The sequence below is a fragment of the Tauraco erythrolophus genome, chromosome 3 (assembly GCF_009769465.1).
Source record: "Tauraco erythrolophus isolate bTauEry1 chromosome 3, bTauEry1.pri, whole genome shotgun sequence".
NCBI classification, from domain to species: domain Eukaryota; kingdom Metazoa; phylum Chordata; class Aves; order Musophagiformes; family Musophagidae; genus Tauraco; species Tauraco erythrolophus.
Genome location: NC_141467.1, coordinates 67,815,386 through 67,834,955, shown reverse-complemented (window position 1 = coordinate 67,834,955; position 19,570 = coordinate 67,815,386). Strand labels below are relative to the sequence as shown.

Genomic DNA, 19,570 nt, shown 5'->3' with positions numbered 1-19,570 from the left:
CTGTTTGTGTCAGCCTTGTCATTTTGCATAAGTAGCTGTTGCACCTGCACCTGTGCATTGATAGGTCTTTTGTTTGCATGGCTAGGTAAAGACTGCCCATATGTCCTGCTCTGGTAAAATAGATTGGTCGTTCTCATAGCCTTTCTCTAAAGCTCTTCCAGGCTACATGAAGTGATTGTTTTGAGCTCAAGTAACCAGAACTTAAAAGATGTTAATAATCAACTTTCTTGGAAGTACATTGCCTGTTACAGCCCAGTCTTGCAGTTATGCCAGACTGGGGAAGGGTATCCTGCTAGTAAAATCACACAATGGAAATTTTGGCAGTTTCCAGGACTGGGCACAAAAAAACAGTTGAAAAGTAGAATCTGACCTAAACATCAAAAAAGCATTGTGGTCGTGGTCGTTTTGTACACAAAACGAACTCTTAAATTCTTCTGTTTACAGAAGAATTACAGAGCTGTCCTTCAAAAAAGGAAATTAAGAAAGACAGGAAGTAATGTAAACATTGATTTCTCAGGACTTGATTGTGCTTTCCAGAAAGCTTATTTATAATGTATCAGTCTCCTGGTTTACAGCCTGAGCCAGCCTGTGAAGCAGGAAGATGTTAGGTCCAGTGCTGTGGTTTCTCAGGTAGACTGGATAATGGTCTGAAAATCCAGGTTCATATATAGATGCCACTGAGAAGAGATTAGTTTCCTTTATATTTTTTGGGTTTTTTTTTTTAGAATATCTTGCTGGTTTTTAGTAGAAAATGGCTTTGATCCTATCGGAAAAGCCTGTGATGTGACCCTGTGGTCAACTTTCTGTGTCTATATAAATCTTATTCGTGCTGCTGGATTGAGACATAGGTTTGATCTTTGCCACATTTCACCTGGTATCAAACTGGCACTACTAATTAATTTAGTAGGGAGGTACTTTGGGAGTATGTGCTCTTCACTACAGATTTTGAAACATACTATCTCCTCTTACAATTTAAGAAAAGATCCTCATGGCCTGAAGTTTTAACTCAGTGGCTAATGATGAATAGAATAAGGCAACACTGGTGGGAAAATGCATTTCTTCATTAAATAATGCTTTATGTAGGATACTTTTAAAAACAACAGATGTAAGCTTGTGCCACTGTATAACACACAAAATGTTGCTAACCTATAACATTCAGATTTAAGTTTATAGTGCTTTCAAAAGTAACCATTTTAAAACTAGGAGAAAGGGGTGCCAGTGTACAGTTCACACCTGTTTTTTATATATATATATATATATATTCCCATACTCTAGCATTTCTGTTGTGTCATATCTGTCTCATTTAGTACACAGACTTGGTTTCTCTGGTGATGAACTAAGGTTGTGTAGTAAAGAGGACTGTTTTCTGTGGGATGCCAATTTTGGCATTTGCATTTGGAAGCAATAAGGAGATTAAGGTGAGGGACTGTAGGAAGAAAGCATATACTCATGTGATATTAGAAAGTGGAGTGCAGCCTTGGGAAACTGGATTCTGTCATTGCCTTCATTCCTAAGCAATGTTGGGCAAGTCGTGTAAACAAAAGTTCTCCCGCTTGGTCATTAGTCTTACATGCTTCATATTCTGGATGGTGGACATGAGCAATAACCAGAAGTGCCATTTGTGGAAGCACTGAGTGGCTAAATCTGTATTCTGAAGGCATGAAAAGTTATGTTTAGAATAGATTGAGTTGCATATAATGGAAAATGTTCTGTAAAAAAGGATCCTGATTGTCTCAAATTAGTCACCTACATTTGTGAAACATGTGATCTGTTTCAGTTAGCTACAAAATAGAGATAACAACATCATTGCCTCATCTCGTAACTGTTTAGAAGATAAATTACTCCTTTTTGAAAGAGGTAAGCTATAATGGTGAGCGTGATAGAAAAATCCATATGAAATATGAGTCATTCTGTCTTTGTAGTGGTGTATGTTTAGTGTGAGAAAAAAGTACTTGAAGCCGCATTTTGAAAATGAGAGGTAAAATACTGAATAAATTGATACATGATTAAGATCTTCAGCTAAATCTCATGGGAAGAAAATGTGAGGCTATGTCACTGCATGAACACATACAAAGGTATTCATTAAAGTTGGCAAGCAACCGTAATTTGGATATTTCCTGATGTCCGAGTGCTTAAATTTGCAGCCTTAAGATGGTCTTGTAATGTAGCTTCTGTGCGTGTGTGGTCCTAGGTTTTATGAATGCAAACATTGAAACCAAAAACTCTTTCCTGTTACATCACATGGGTCCTGACTTGTTTCTTCTCTAGTGTCAGCGTATTCTGATCTGCTGCACACCCTTTTGCCATTAGATTAGTTGAAAACAGTAGTAGAATAAATGTGACAGGAAGCTATTTCTGATCTAGCTCTTCCTCACCTTGCTCAAATCACAGTCCCCTTTGCCACTTCTTTATTCAGTCCCTTCATCCTAATTTCAGCCTCTTTGTCCATTCAGGAATCTCTCATGTCCTCCAGTCATACTGTTTGAGTCTCTGCTTCCTCCTTATTCTCTGGTTTTGCTCCTGTCCACATCCCGTCCACATCCGGAAGATACCTCCTGATTATGAAAGTCAACAGGCTGCCAAATTCTGGAATATGATGTTGTCAGTGCTGCTTAAAGAGTGTTCACTCGAAGTTTTTGCAATACAATAGAAATAGTCTTTTTCTCCAGCCTTCCTGTCACAAGTGATTGAATTGTTTTGGCAGAATTTTCCCAAAATATTCCAGAATTTTTTTAAACTCAGCCTAAATAAAGCAATGGAATATAGCAATGGAATTTTCATCAAGGAGAATCTTGGCCAACTTTAAAAAAACTTCACTTACACTTGGGGTATTACTTGGGGTAATGATGCTAGAGGCAGGAGATTCCTCATTGAGAAGTGCCCTGGGACTGTTGTACCACGTCTCTGTGCAATGACTTTCTTGCTCAGGGTTTTCATGCAGAAATGTTCTTTTTCACTCTCCCCAGGTAAGAAATTACACAGAATGTGCCTGTGTCCAGAGTCGCCAGGTGATCACTCCGCCAACGGTGGGCCAGCGCAGCCAGCTCCGGCTGGTTATTGTCAAAACCTACCTGAATGAGAACGGCTACGCTGTTTCTGGGAAGTGTGATCGAACCTGCAACACGCTTATCCCGTTCCTGATATTTCTCTTCATTGTTACCCTTATAACAGCATGCGCCCAGCCGTCAGCAATCATAGTGACACTCAGGTGAGAACTCAGTTACAGATTTTAAAGTATTTTTACTGTCCCCGCTATCCCCAGTGCCTGTGGCAGAAGAGGCTGGGGCAATGCAGCCAAACTCCTTCAAGCTTATGTATCCTTAAAAAGTGAATAGAATAGGGCTGACATGGATAGAGTGGAACTTGCTTGTATTTAGACTATGTAACACGATAATCCACTTTAGGAAACATGAAGTGCCCAGCAATTTCCAGGCACTATAAAGAGAGAACAAGTAAAAGCATCACATAAGAAGATGAAGAGGTTATGATGAGGTTACAGCATTGATGGATAGGGGAAGAGCAACTGACGTCGTCTGCCTGGACTTATCCAAAGCATTTGACACTGTCCCACACGACATCCTTGTCTTTAAACTGGAAAGACATGGATTTGGTGGATGGACCATTCAGTGGATAAGGAATTGGCTGGATGGTCGCATTCAAAGAGTTGTGGTCAACATATCAATGTCCAAGTGGAGGCCAGTGATAAGTGGTGTTCCTCGGGTCAGTATTGGGACCAGTGCTATTTAACATCTTTGTTGGTGACATGGACAGTGGGATCAAGTACACCCTCAGCAAGTTTGCAGATGACACGAAGCTGTGTGGTGTTGTGGACACGCTGGAGGGAAGGGATGCCATCCAGAGGGACCTTGACAGGCTGGAGAGGTGGGCCTGTGAGAACCTCATGAAGTTCAACAAGGCCAAGTGCAAGGTCCTGCACGTGGGTCGGGGCAATCCCAAGCACAAGTACAGGCTTGGAGGAGAATGGATTGAGAGCAGCCCTGAGGAAAAGGACTTGGGAGTGCTGGTGGATGAGAAGCTCAACATGAGCCGGCAATGTGCACTGGCAGCCCAGAAAGCCAACCGTATCCTGGGCTGCATCAAAAGAAGCGTGGCCAGCAGGTCGAGGGAGGTGGTTCTGCCCCTCTACTCTGCTCTCGTGAGACCCCACCTGGGATACTGCGTTCAGCTCTGGAGTCCCCAACACAAGAAGGATATGGAGCTGCTGGAGCGGGTCCAGAGGAGGGCCACGAAGATGATAAGAGGGCTGGAGCACCTTTCCTATAAGGACAGGCTGAAAGAGTTGGGGCTGTTCAGCCTGGAGAAGAGGAGGCTCCGGGATGACCTTATAGTGGTCTTCCAGTACCTCAAGGGGGCCTACAGGAAAGATGGGGAGAGGCTGTTCAGGAGGGCCTGTTGTGATAGGACAAGGGGTAATGGTTTTAAAATAGAGGGAGGTAGATTCAGATTGGATATTAGGAAAAAATTTTTTACCATGAGAGTTGTAGAACACTGGAACAGGTTGCCCAGAGAGGTGGTGGATGCTCCATCCCTGGAGACGTTCAAGGCCAGGTTGGACGAGGCCCTGAGCAACCTGATCTAGTTGGAGATATCCCTGTTCCTTGCAGGGGGGTTGGACTAGATGACCTTTGAAGGTCCCTTCCAGCCCTAACCATTCTATGATTGTATGATTCTATGAAATCCCTACAAAACCTGAAATGCTTGTGGTGTAGGTGTCATGTCCTCAGCACGAGCTGTTTAACTGTATAAATCTGCTTCTCTTGAGCTGCAGAGACACCTTTTGACCTGGTTTTGTGTAAAGTCTGTCTCCAGATTGAGCTTTTTTAAGAGTCTTGGGCTCACAATTAGCCCCCTGTAAAAATAATAATGGCAAATCTTTGTAATAGGTCATGAAGCCTTAGAAAACATGAGGCAGATCAGGACTTGGCTTTGCTCTCTGTAGGCTCAACTGTGAGCACAGCTCTGAAACCCTCTGGCAGGCATCTGTGGCTCACTCTCAGCAAGGATGAGCACTTTCTTGCTGTCATTTTCTCAGATCAAGTGGCTGAGGTTTAAGCAGGAGCCTGCTGCTGACACGTGAAGGACTGTGCCGTGTCATAGGGTGAAATTTGTCTTGAGTTTGCTTTTCAAAAGATCTGCAAAATGGGTGCAAGGGTTTCTGTTAGGACTGTGAAACCAAGTGCTCCAGAGTGGGCAGGTGAGACTTCAGTTGCTCATGCAGCCATAGCTCAACTGCTGTGTGCACAGCACCGTTCTAATTCAGAGACTTCTGGCCTTACTCCTTCTGTCTCTGAGTTTTCCTCCTGTACAATAATAATAAAAAAAAACATTGTCATTGCGCTGCAAGTATGCAAAGGCAAACTACAATCAATGAACATTAATATTGTGAGCCTCACAACAGTGAGGTGAATAAGGGACATCAACAGGACTTTGTAATATTCAGTAAAACAAAGGATGGCTCACACATATGAACAGTGACACCCACTGTCTCAAACCACGTACTGTGCCCAGCACACCGGTCAAGATTTGTGGTGCAAATTGGTTCTCCAATTTCTCAATTTCTGAGTGAGTGCTTGACTTCAAAACCTTGATTTTACAGCTGCATTCCTTTGACTGCAGTCTTTTTGTGTGTTTTTGTCTTATATTTCCATGTCATTAGAAGCTGCCTGTCTTATTTTCAGACCGTTAGGTTGAGATTTAAAAATATTTTTTAAATCAGAAGAAAATTTGTGGTTTACTGAAATTGTAGTTGCATTGCGCAATATCATTACTTTGTATTTAGTCTTTTGAAAGCCTGATAATTTTCCTCTGAAACCAGTGGAAGAAATCTTGTATTACTTGTATTGAAAAGGAACAGTGTTTCAAGAGACTGTTTGGATGTTTCTAGTCATATTTTTCCTAAAGTACCTCCAAAGTGCTTATGCTCTGCCGAGATCTGTTAAATCCAGAAGCTGAGTATAGCTTTCAGCAACTTAATTCTCCATTAATTATAATTTATCTGAGAAAGATTAAGAAAATAAAGCAAGACATTATATGAAAAAAGAAACTATAATGAGAAACCATAAATGTTTTGGTTGGATTCTCTAAATTTCCTTAATGGGTTTGGATCAAATTCTTCAGGTCTTACAGAGGTAAAGAAAGGTTAAAAATTGTTATTGGGATTTTGATTGAACAGGGACAGACGGGGTTGGCTATATTTTTTCCTAAATATTAAGAGTTAACAATATTATAAGCTAAATGGAAGAGATTTAGACAAAGATTTTTTTATAGCTCAGAAAAAAAGGTAGGAGGTAGAGCCAGAACATACCACAATGATTGTCTGTTATGACTGTTTCTTCAGAGGAGTCTTCTTTTTGCCTGCTAGGTCTGTGGAAGATGGGGAGCGGCCCTTCGCACTAGGAATGCAGTTTGTTTTATTACGGACTCTTGGTAAGTCTTACAGGTCCTCAGCATTTCCATAAAGGCTCACCATGTTCGGCTTAAATGTACCACAAAAGTTATTAAAATTCCATGAAGCTGCAACTAATTGCCTGACTAATTGTATTAGGAACTTAAAATTAGTAGCTTCTGAAAATTATGTAGCTGAGAATGTATTAATTTGTTTTTGTTTTGTTGCTGACTTTCTAGAAGAACATTGTTGTCCCAGAAAGAGATATTTTTACTGTTTCAAATTTTATTTAGCAATTAGTAGTTACTGAATATTATAAGAATTTTTTCTTTTTTACAAACAGATTTTTCAGCAATAAAATAGCTATTTGCATTTTTAAAATAAGAAGCAGTTGTTACTTAATGTCTAATTTAAAATGTTTCAAAGCAAAAAGAGTTCATGTTAAAGTTTGTATTCCACAAAGTAGTTTCTTTCAAGCTCTTGAACTTCTAAAATCCTGCCTGTGAATAACACTCCCAAGTGTTCAGCTACTGTGAAACATACGACTAGAGCAAGCAAGGACTGTGCTAAGAGAACAAGAGGAGAAACTCGTAGAGCTGCATCTGAACGTTTTCTTTGAGGAAGGATATTTCTGACTTGTCTTAAAGATATTGTATTTCTGGAGAAGGGCGGAGCATTCTGTGGGCTGGCTGCATTTTTAGCAGCCTTAGAAGTTAAAGTCTGTTTCTGAGGAAGATCTATTGAAAAGAAAATTTGCAGTTGTAATGGTCTCACCGCTTCCGTCCATCTTCAGTAAGAGAAGCATTTTACAGTCTTTGGGGCTTTTTCTCCTTAATCTAAAGCAGCAACCCCTGCCTGCCCTTTCCCAGTCCATGGGCAATGGATGTTCAGCAAGTAATGCTCTGGAGATAACATCTTTTGTTCCTCTTCCATATTCTGTTTCCTAAGAGCACCATTGGATTTACTTTTGGGGGATGCGTAGTTCAAGAAGAGCTGTCTTGGAGATGGCAGATTGAAGGAGTACCTGGTGCAAGGTGCTGCTGCATTGTCTTCTTTGCTTGAATTCTTTCCAGTTTGTGGTACATTTCATGTGTGGGATAGGTAGTGTTGGTGGGAACATCGGCTGACCAGTTTTCCATGCTTTACAATTCATGTGAGAACAGTGGTGTAGAAATCGCAAAAATTCTTGACCTACACTGTTTGGCTAAGGCATATAGTTTCATTAGAAGTTTTCCACTATATGCTAACACATATTATTTCTGTTGCTATTTTAATTTCAGCTTACATTCCCACTCCAATTTATTTTGGGGCTGTTATTGACACCACGTGCATGCTTTGGCAACAGGATTGTGGCGTACAAGGATCTTGTTGGGAATACGATGTCACCTCGTTTCGTTTTGTCTACTTTGGATTGGCAGCTGCTCTCAAATTCGTGGGATTCTTTTTTATTTTCTTGGCCTGGTATTCCATTAAGTGTAAAGAAGAGCAACTGCAGAGACGGAGATTGAGAGCTTCACCGGTGAACACTGTGAGTGAGATGGTTGGCCAAGCTGGACTCCAACAAAACTATGCACGGACTAGATCCTGCCCTACCTTCAGTTCCCGAGGAGACATCAGTGTGGCACAAGGAATGAACTGCGTAGCACAGACATACCCTGGCCCTTTTTCAGAAGCAATAAATTCCTCAAATGAAAATGTGTTGGAAGAAGTCACTGCTGAGATATAGACCCCGGCTTGGTAATGTAATATTTAGTTTTGTTGGTTGACTTAATTACGGCGCCTTGTAAAACACCTGTGCCTTCTATTTTTAATCTAAATGTAACACGTGATAAAACCAACAAAGCTTAATGCAAACAACTGTAGTATGTTCCTGAGGGCTGGATACCTCAAACCAACCCAAGTTCTTCTTTCTCCCCTCCTGACAATGGAGTTTTAAAAAATGTGTTTGTAATTATTTCAGATGTGTCCATTAAATGTCCATGCTCTGATCTAATATCAATGTAAGGATGAGGTATTATGAACAGCAGAAGTCAGTGGAAGAGTGACAAAAACTCGTATCGTTGGTGTCTAGATGTCACAAAAATGCTTAAATGTGTCGTCAACTTCATATCTGCGAATCATATTTTTAAGAGATGAATAATTACTGTGAGTTCTGCTACAAAGCACAACCGAACTTGTTTAAACTATGCAACTTATTTGGATAACTCTATGTGCAGCAAATTTAGTTTAAAGTTCGCTGTTAAAGGCATTACTGCAACTGTTTTTGAAAGGGGCTATTTTCAGACATAAGCATTAAATTGAAAACATAAGGTTTAAAGTACTGTTAATAGCATGCTAAGCCATACAAAAGTTATGCATCAGGTAACGTTTGCAAATGTTAAGTTGTAGTATCTTTATCCTGTCAAAATGTGCATTACGTTTCGTTTCATGGGATGTAGTCATTCTTCACAAAGTACGCAGGCTAGGAAAGTATAATGCTTGGAGTAAAAAACTTCAGTATTAATTTATAATAATATTCAGATGTAGAAATCATACACACATACCAGAGCGGATATATGCAGATTTCTGTAGTGTCATTTGGGCAGCCATTACTAGCGCCAAATCCATACTTTTCCTGAAGAAGAAAATAACCAGCTATTGCTTGATAGGAAGAGCTTGGCTGTCCTTCAGAAACACGTGCCAGTCTAGCTCAGCTTGGGTGAAAAAATCTCGAGGGAGAGATAAGGGGCTCATTTCACGTCTGAGCGGCCACCTGGGACCTGGTGGGCCCCTGGCAGCCAGAGACGGCTGCAGGAGTGAGCAGAGAGACCTTCACGTGGGCTTCAAGCCGCCTGCCCACCACGGTGCCTGGTACGAGGCGTTCCTGGCGACTCCTGGCACTGCCGGGGTGCTGTGCTGCACTGCGCTGAGGACAGCTGGCGAGAGGGTGCCTGCTCAGACCCCAGTCCCTCTTGTTTCTGCCCCAGTTCTGCCTCTCCCACTGTCTGGTGCTGAGCAGGCTGGTGGGACAAGCCTGGAGGTCCTAGTTGTATGTTTTGTCCCAAGCGTGGCTGCCTTTCCGTTTCGCAGCTTCATTGAAAGCTTCTGTGAAGGCAAAGGGCGAGTTGCCTCTTCTTTGCCCGTCCAGGAGAAGAGCTAAGAATAGAAATTGTCTGCAAGCGTGGACCCACGGGACGTGATGTGGCCTTTGCTTATTCCAAATTATTGTGGTGTGCTTTCTCCCCAGGAGACGCTGAGACTTTCTAATCAAATGTACTTGGCATTTCATTTCTTACTCCGGAAGCTTTGTAGTGCCCTGCTTATGATGTACTAATGATCTCTCAAAGGGCAGAGAATGATTTCAGGTGGACACTAGATTTGCCCTGCAGAGAAAATCTTAGAAGTTTAGGAAATTTTAATTTGCTTTTAAGCATTCTTTTAAGAGGACTCGGCAAGTCAGGTTTGGATTTTGCTGTGTAGAGGGCTTGCATGAAAATAAATAGGAAAGAGCAGAACTTCTATGTATTTTTGAACAGAGTTATTCCTGGCTTAATTTTTAATTTATAATACGTAAGTTGATTAAACATTATATGGAACCAAGTCCTTGAAACTAAAGGCAGTACTCTCCTTGGCATCCATTGAGTTGTCCTGGGAAGAGTAGATTTCCCTCTCCTTTGCTGGCTGCCTTCCCTCATCTCCTGGCTCTCCTTGCACATGGGGCTACCCACTGGGCTGGTCTCCCTGCTGGAAATGGTGGCTGCTTGTTTCAGAATGTCTCAGTCCATTTGTGTGGATTGTAATGATTTTCGCTCTCTCTATCTGCAAACTCAGATACTTCCACTCCAAACTATGACGTAGAGGAATATAATTTTAATTACCTCTTCCTATTCCGTATATATTAATAGCTTTTTGGGGTCATGCCTGTGGTTTATATTTTTCTTATGCAGCCGCCACGCACATGACATCCTCAGTCAGCATGTGCCACCTGACATGTTAGCTTCTACATTTCTCATCACAAGGAGTAAATTTCCTTGGCTCGAAGGTATTTGGTATATACATATTTTTTTTCCGTAGAAGATCAGAAAAGAAGATAAAAATGTCTCCTTTTGCTCCAGTCTCAGATGCTTCTTGCATCAAGAATTTCCTTCCATGTCAAGAATGGAGGCAAAGTAGTAGAACAAAGTGTAATTGTAGCCCATCACTCATCCATTTTAATCACTTGCCCATTTTAATCAGCATAGGATGAGGTGAAGAGCAACAATCTTCTCAAATACCTCAGAAGTGGAGCATTTAGGGAATTGTAAAAGGCTGGAGATGAATCATCTATCCTGATATTCTGTTTCATGCCTCGTGTGCGCTTCTGTTCCATGCGAATAACAAGGGAGAGCAGATTAGCCTTGTAGGATTGTCAGGAGCTGACACTGATGGCAGAGAATGAGTGACAGAAGTGACATATCTGCAACTGTTGCCATTTCTGAGCTATTTTCAAGGGAATTCAGAGCTTGTTGGAACGGAGAGCACCTGAACGGAAATCCTGAAACTTCAACTTCTACAAACATTCATTTTTTGAAATGTTTGAGAAACTGGAATGTAGAGGGAAAGATGTTCACTTTGGAAATACTGAAAAAGCCTTTTTTACATACTTTCAATAGCCTTTTAATTTTCCTTTCAAAATTACATGCAAACCAAAAAGTAATTTCTTACTTTTCAAACAAATCTGTTAGTATTTTTGGATATAGATAATTTTGACAATATGAACGTATTTCTACAAAATCACTTAATTAAATCAGCATCCTCTGAAATAAAGAAAACCCAAAATCTGGCCAGTTTTTGATTGATTCCTGAAGGAGACTTTGTTGTGAGTAAGCTATAACAGTCTAAACTAAGCCGATAAAGGCATGCAGGAGAAGCATATTAACTTCCTAAAGAATTCAATTCCAACATTGTCAATATTGACTGAAATACGGGCTGAGACCTGCTGAGCAAACACTGTTTTCTGAGGTTGTCATTGCTGAAGGAAGCAGAATCACCAGAGAAGTTGTGTGCATCTCTAGCAGTAGTCACGATCAAAGTGGGGTGCTAAACTGACTCACAAGGAGAAAAAAGGAGCTTTATCTATCACACGGTGAAGGTGGCCATGCTGTCTTCCTGCTGCGAAGTCCTCTGATCATAGAGTGTAAAATTCTGCCACCTTCCCCCTTAAAAACTAAAGTTTGGTTAGCAGTGAGCACGAGAAAAGGTAAAGCAGGGATCCTGCTCATCCACAAGCTGCCATCACTAGCAAACCCAAGTCATCTACCTGCAGTTAACCAGCCAGGGATGATACGGGGCAACAACATCCCACAATGAGCTACAAGTCCACAAAGTGCCATCATAAGGACAGACTCATTTCCTCTTACACCACTTATTCCTGATTTAGTGTAAGGGACATGAGAGAAGAAGTAGCCCTATTCAGTACTGAACAGGTAATCATCTCTGCTTAGCCTCCCGTTCATCCTTTTTCCCCCTAAAAAGGGAAGACTTCAGAAAGGGCATAGCCATGGCCTTGGGTGCTTATGAGTGCAGCACCCTCAGGAGGTGGTTCGTAGAACTTTCGGGGGCTGTGGTCTTGGCTGAAATATCAGGAGAGTGAGACACTCTGTAGTTCTAATTCTAGGCAAAAGCCCTATGGTTTTGGTCCTCCTTTCTCTCCATGAGCACACTGGAAATAATATGGTATAATTTGGAACTGGTGGCATTTTATATCCTTTTGGTACAGTGTGAGCAGTTCCAAGAAACACATTGAATATTATGGTGCAATTTATATTTAATGGGAAGCTTTCAGTTCTTGGACCAACTATTTTATCTTTAAAAGTGCATGTAATAACATGCAGTTCCTCAGAACCTGCTGTCCTATAAATGAAGTAGGGACACAAATCTCCTCCTATGTATTAGAAGTGTAAGTTTGAAAGGCCCTAAATTAGTTACAAACACTTGAGTGTAGAGTTTTCAAAAACATGTTTTCTTTTTTTTTTTTTAAATACAGTTTATTAGTTTGTAGTGTCAACTATTCATTCATTATGGCTCTGATCCAGCAAAACACTTAAATATGTGTGTAAGTTTATGTATTTAAGTAATGCACTTAAAAATAATGCATATGTTTAGGTATTGGACTGAATCCCATCTGCATTTAAAAAGGAGATCCTTTACCCAAAGGGTAATTTCCATGCTGAGCTTTCTCCACGGTGGATTCAGTGATCATTGTAACCAGAATAGCACAAAGTAGCAATGGAGTACTCCCCTGTGGCATTTATGTGTGGCTACTTATTTATCTGGCGATGGAGGAAAGCTTTCCTTTTCAAATAGAGTCCAAATTCAAAATATTTTGTGGATATTCTCGAAGATACGTTCTAGCTCTTCCTGCCATTCACTTATTTTATTAATTTCTGGCTGAAAATCTATGCATTATGTGGGGAGATAGATTAAATAACAGCATCTTTCTGACCTTAAAGCCAATGAAATTGCTCAAGTAATGCTGTAGGTTCCCATTGTGCCCTTTCACAGAGTTTGGATCTAGAGGTTCAGATGACAATTTTTCAGTATCCTGCATGAACAGAGCACTGCCTGCTCTGTGTAACTCCAGACAGCATGGCTGGGAGAGGAGTCAGCACCTTCTGTACTGTTCTTGTGAGTTTTCCCCTCAAATGCCTGAATTATTGCTGCCTTACTACACTTTCTGTGTGTGTAATGCCACAGGTCTTCGTGGTGTTACATTGCCATGAAACTGATGATAAGTCGATCCAAAGTGTCTTACTGCTATTTTGGAGCCAGATTCTCAGGCTCATCAGTCCGATAATGAGGCTGAAGAACTGGGCCAGTACCTTGGGTTGGATGTTAACAAGTTGGTGCTTTAGCACGTGTGTGTGAACTAAGTGGTATCAAGCGCTTGTTTAGCTTTTATACTCTGTTCACCGGTTGCTACTACTGTTTTCGGAGATCAGAGACAAAACGTTTCCTAAACAAGTCTTATCTTTTTCTGTTTCCTCAATAATGTCTTTTATAATGGCATAGGAGATGCCGTGCTGCATGCTGCAGTGTCTGGGTTCCCTCCACTGAAGCCATCCCACTGTGATTGCTTTCCAGAGGCTTAGAACACCTGGTAACAGAGATTTACCTGGACTGCGGTCTGAATTGGCATCGCTTCGGACAGAGTGTTTGCTCCTTGTAGTCTGAACCTATATCAACACAGTTCAGGTTCTTCACATATTGGACTTGATTTTATAGGAACTCCTTTAGAATGTTTAGAAGATGGACAGTCGACGTTCTATGGTGTAGAATTAGGACTGACTTTTTTTTTTTTTCTTGTAACATCTTGTTTCAGAAATAAGGATTCCAAAAGGTTACATGTAAACATTGTTGCAGAGTAGAGACGTGGAGCCTTCAGCGCGGGGACTAGGTGTGGCCATGATTCACAGGATTCTTCTTTACACTCAATATCACTAATACATGTTATTGTGTGGCCAAAGGTTTGAAAGCCTACCTGATCCTCAGGAAGGAAATTTTCCCTATCCTTTCCACAGAATATATTACATAAATTAAGGAGGTCAGGTAACACTGTCCGTATCCTGTAGCCATATCCATTACATTAACTACGGTTAATAACTGTAGTTTTTAGCAACCCCTCTCCTCCAGTCCTTCAGATAAGCTATTTTCTTTTGACTTAATGCATCCTTTTAAACACAGATGTAGCTCTGCAAGTTCAAAGTAGCTCCAAACTTTTTTTGGTTTCAAGTGTTATGAAATAGATGCTTATTTATTCAGGTTCCATTTTCTCTTCTAATTATTACATTATCTGCTGTGTGTGCTGTATTTTCTTATTTTTTTTCTTATCTCAAACCAGTTGTCACAATGTTATCCTGTAACAACATTTTGTTCATGATAGGTGGAAAGCCGTGGAATTCCTGAAGGGCTACAAAAAGCATCCAAAACATTGTTCACCTTGAGGAAGGGTGAGCCAGCTTGATAATCTTTGGACTAAACAACACTGTGGTGCTAATAAATACTGAAGTATTTTATGATGTATTCACTATGACTTAAATGACATATTCAAGGCATGTCAATGATGCAACTGCATGTGTTTTTGTTCTTAAAGTCTGGACTGCTCCAGCAAAGACAGTGTTTGTAATTCCTGAGGGGCCAATTCCTGCTTAGCTCTTCTGTGGGAAAGTCATTTCAGGAGACAGTATAGGATTTGGTCCGGTGCTAACAGCTAAGGTACAAGCTATATAGACCACAGAAATCTCATGTAGGATGTATTCATCCTCCTGTAGCATATTACTTTATTTAGTGGCTTTGCTTAAGTAGAGGCTGAAAATAAATTCTACAGCAATGACAAGAAACACAGGGCTAAAATCTGGGACCCCTTAACCAAGCAACGTTAGCAAGTGATTGAATTAAATTGAGCATTCACATCTGAAATATTAATGTTCTTCCATGGAATATCAGAAACAGAGGGTAGAATAGGAGCAAATTCTACCTCTAGCAATGGAAAAGAGCTGAATCTGGTCAACTTTAAAGTGAGCTATGATTTAAAACAGAGGGATTTGCTTTCAAAATCTTTAAGACAAAGTTTTTCCCTTCCATTTTGAATTCTGAAAGGAAATTATTTTGTGTTATTGTACCTGGACTGCTAAAGCAGAGGAGGCATCTGTATTCTAAGTAGCACTAAGAAGTACACATCTGACTGATACATCAGAAATTTTACCTCTTTAACAAACTCCATATTTGAAAACATGGAGGAAAATTTCAAAAGAAAAAAAAATGTACAAAATTGTCTGGAACTGAGTTTCGGTACGAAAAAAAAAACCAAGAATTTGGGGTCAGTGACATCCATGGTTGAGTGAAGGCTTTCCCCAAAGACAACCTGCTCTTTGCCCCAGTTGAGCAAGCGGGAGATTTGCCCTTGGCTGCAGTGCATACCTCTACCAAATGGTCTAAGCAGGACAGCAACACAGTAGACTGGGTAGTATGTTAGGAGCATGGAGTGGGCACACTGCCTGTAACTGTTTAGTTTTTAAAAACACTCATTATTAAGCAAATGTGTAGAGTATTAAGGAATAGAGTATGTCTGACCGTATGAGTGTGTGGGTGCTGTGCTGTGGTAAAAAGAGACTAATTGGTTTATGCGGTTTGTTTTGCGTACTTTAGGCTCCTGTATGGGGTTTTTAAATTGGTATTTATTTCTCAGCAGAGCTTAGAATAATTTTAAAGCTGTGTAACACATCATTTAATGAAATCTATTGTCAGCATCTGTTGTAAACATGTGTTTACAAACCAAACTCTTGAATACTTGATATTTGGAAATAAAAAATAGCGTATCATGTGTGTTTCATTTCTGACAAAAATGGATACGACAAAAAAGGTACCTGGGTCGCTGTGCAATCATACTGGATCAGGTGATGGAAGTTTTTGGTCTTTCAGTGTGTAGTAAGACAAAAACAAATCTTTCCACTGAATTCAATGACCACTGAATCACAACTAAGTATTGATTATGCAGAAATAAATTCCACAGTTTTCTCTAGCACTAAATTTTATTACTATTAGTTATATGCTAAGAAATACAAATTTGTTTGGAATAGATATTGACAGTTGAAAAAATACATAGGGTACGAGCCTATGTGTATCTACGCTGCTCAGTAAAAGAGGGCCAGGGCATGAACCCAAGGGCTGGACTCCTGATGTCCACACTGCTTCTCACTTAGTTCACTTCTTGGCTCCAACTTGGGCCACTCCAACGAATAGCTCCATGTGGTTTGTGGGGAAGGGCTGTACCGCAGAGAGCTCCCATTTGAGTTCTCCAGAGTTTGGTTCCCCCCCATTTCTCCCATTTCTGCAGCCACCCAGCACTGCAGGCTGTGTCCATCAGGGACCCCGGTGTCCTCATGCCGCACCATAGGGCTGCAGCACACACCACAGTACCGTGCTGTAAGAGCTCTTGTGGTTGCAACACAGGCCTTGTGTTACCACAGACTTTCAAAAATGAAAGCAAATGGAAATAATATTTTGGGTCCTCAGGAACATCCGCACAGAGGCAAGGGGAGACCCAGGACTAAATTCTGCATAATGTGGATGAGGCCAGCTTGGTCTAGCAGTGTGGATGTGACTTTGTTCATACAGTTTGGTTTTGGAGCTAGGTTTTCTACTCTCTGGACTCACTTTTATTTAAAAGTATAGATGTATCCATGGATGGAAATTCTGTCCCAAGGCAGCCTGGTCTTTCAAGATCAAAAGAACAATAGATTGAAGTTGAATATATTTTCCTAGACATGTTTCATTATCGAGCCTTTATACTGAAAGTGTTTTGACCCGAAGTGGATGTTTCATGGCTGGATGAGCTGTGGCTTGTTTCTATGAAGCTTCCTCACCGCTTGGTGTACTGTGAATACCACGAGCCTTCACATCCCAGCAATGACCAAACAGAGCTTTGCTGCCACGGTGCAGCTGAATTCGCATCGATTCAGGACATGGTTTGTCTTTCTGAGGTATGTAGGTGCATTTGGCTTCAGACCATGGAAACTGGTGATGTGCACAGCACCTAGCAGATTCGAGCCCTTAGCCAGCAGTGCAGCTTCAGCTGATGCACGCAACCAGGGAGGAGCTACCGTTCCATGGATGGCAGAGAAATCTCTGAGGTCCAGATTCCCTCTGACTTCCAAATTCAAAGTAAGACTGATCCGTTTTCATTTCCAGTAGCTATAACCACACAAAAAGGCGTCTTGTAGATCTCCCTGAACATCACCAGTGTCCAAGACTAGAACTGTTAAACCAAGGAATGTGCTGTGGATGAAATTACCATCAGTAGATTTCTAGCACATCAAGGATATCATTGCTAGTTGAAACTGAATAAATGTGCTGCCTTGGCAGGGCTTGGAAGCACAGTGGTGTGGTGCAGGGCCAAGGATGGGCACTGTGCTGTGGCTCTGCACAGACATCTGCTTCCTGAGCAGGAGTAAAATTACCCCAGGCAGCTCTGAGGTGGCTCAAGCTGTGATTGCGTCCCTTCAGGTGGGACGTATCTTTTTGAAACGACTCTCCCGCTTGCACCCCGCTTACTGCACCTGGATTCTCACTGCAAAGTGAGAAGAGCCAAGAAACTGGATTGTTTTTTGCTGAAACTAAAGGAGGAAGTTTTCCTGCAGCTTCACACCTAGTGGGCACCATCCACCCATGGGTCCTCAGGCCTCAAGACCAGTCCTGAGCGAATCCTTCCTGAACAGCATTGCTGCAGCTCTTGGCTTCTGAACCCCGATTGTTTCAGCACACAGATCCTCCTCTACTGTGCTCCAGTGACTGCCAATGCAGACAGCTGCAAACAGCCAAAGGGATTTTGATGGGGAGAGTGGGGATGTCTATGCCCAGACCTGCTCTCTGAAACACCCTTCACTCAGCTGTCAAATAAACCTGAACTCCAGAATGATGCTATGATCCAGATGTCACCCAAGAGCCTTAAGTTTTATTTGGTTTTAGCTGTTTGCGTGCATTAACACTTCAGGACCAAGAGGATTTGCCTACCCATAACAGCAGCTAACTCATGTCTGAAGTTCTGGAAATGAAGCATTATCTGTCTTTGCGTTTCCTGAAGGCGCTAAGTTGGTAAAAGGTCTCAGAAAGTGTCTCATGCAGTCCAAGGGTGTGAGGGCAATATTGGCTGCCTTTCAAATCTCAGAGAAAGAACTTCAAATAATGTTAACGCCTCCCAAAGATATGCAAGCCTTAAAGTTATTCCTGTCCAGCTCCAGGACCTTTTCAGAAAGCAGATAACTATGTACTGCCTTTCAAAAAAGACACACCTGCCATTACTTTGTCAATCAGAAAAAGCCAAGACCGGTCCCTGTTTGCCTGCTGTGAGGAGCACTTGCCCGTGAAGTCAGATTTAGGCATTTACTTTCCTCCTTAGCCTGCGGCTGCCTGATGCCTGTAAGAGCTTCCTGACTGTCAGTCCATGCACTGCTCATGGACTCAACCACCTCAGCTATGGGACAAGAAATACTGTACAGAAAGAATTGCAAAGCCTATTGGGATAGCAACATGCTGCTTAGGAGACATACTTAGGGATATGACAGCTTTTGGCCTCCTACCTTTAGGCTGGTTTAATATTTGGTGCATGTTGCCAGAGAGCAAGGATCAGAGCTCATTGCTCCCTGTACCTCTTAGCTATAGAATAAGACTCTTTTTAACATTTTCCCTCTACACTTCTGTAAGAGAGCTCTAAGAAAGGCTCCCACCTAAACTATCTGATAGTTTGGAGGATAGGGCGCTGTCCTGAAAGAAATAGACCATTCGAGCTGAGGAGCATGAGATCTCTTCCATTTCCTGGGTGAGTACTTCAAGCTGTCATGTAAGGAGGAAGAACAAGTGGGGTGAATGGGTGGTCCACACTATTGCACCATTCCCTTCTCTATCTATACCCCAGCGGTAAGACAGAAGAAAGCATCTTGCTTGATTCTTTCAAAGAAATGCACTTCTTTCAAAGAACAGAGAGCACATGGTTGGTACTGGATAGTTCTCCTCACAAAGATATGAAGGTAGTTGTATGGACCCTTGCTTTAACTTGCCTTTGTCCTTAAAGTCCTCCCAAACTTGCTGGCTCAGCCTGCTCAGCACCCTGTTTTGAAATACATCCTGTGTTTGCCAGTGTGCTTTCCAGGGGTAGGCATCTCTCAGGGGTCTATCTAGCATTGCAGTGACTGATTTTTGAGCACTTAGGTTAACCATTGGTCCCCTCTCCTGAGTCTCACAAATATCACCTGTAACTTCATGTCTGCAGGAGCATCAGTGTCCAAGGACTGTGTAGACTCATAGAATCATAGACTGGTTTGGGTTGGAAGGGACCTTAAAGATCATCTAGTTCCAACCCCTTTGCCACGGGCAGGGACACCCTCCACTAGATCCGGTTGCCCAAAGCCTCATCCAACCTGGCCTTGAACACTGCCAGGGGTGGGGCATCCACAACTCCTCTGGGCAACCTGTTCCACTGTTTCACTACCCTCATTGTAAAACATTTCTTCCTTATATCTAATCAAAATCTACCCTCTTTTAGTTTAAAGCCATTGCCCCTTGTCCTATTACTACACACCCTTGTAATAAGTCCAGAAGCATAGCTTCAAAAGCCTGATTTTAGCTTACAAAGCTAATCTTATTCAAAGG

At 41.6% G+C, this 19,570-nt stretch overlaps 1 protein-coding gene across 1 annotated transcript in view; it reads left to right on the top strand.

The window, feature by feature from the left end:
- The window catches only part of SLCO5A1 (solute carrier organic anion transporter family member 5A1), an 82,462-nt gene extending 74,330 nt beyond the window's left edge, over window positions 1-8,132 (top strand). Inside the window, exons 7-9 of the mRNA XM_086609376.1 lie at window positions 2,967-3,208; window positions 6,383-6,447; window positions 7,687-8,132. Of these exons, the coding sequence (XP_086465502.1) occupies window positions 2,967-3,208; window positions 6,383-6,447; window positions 7,687-8,132 (753 nt within the window). The remainder of the gene's footprint in view (window positions 1-2,966; window positions 3,209-6,382; window positions 6,448-7,686) is intronic.
- Window positions 8,133-19,570: the final 11,438 nt, after the last annotated feature.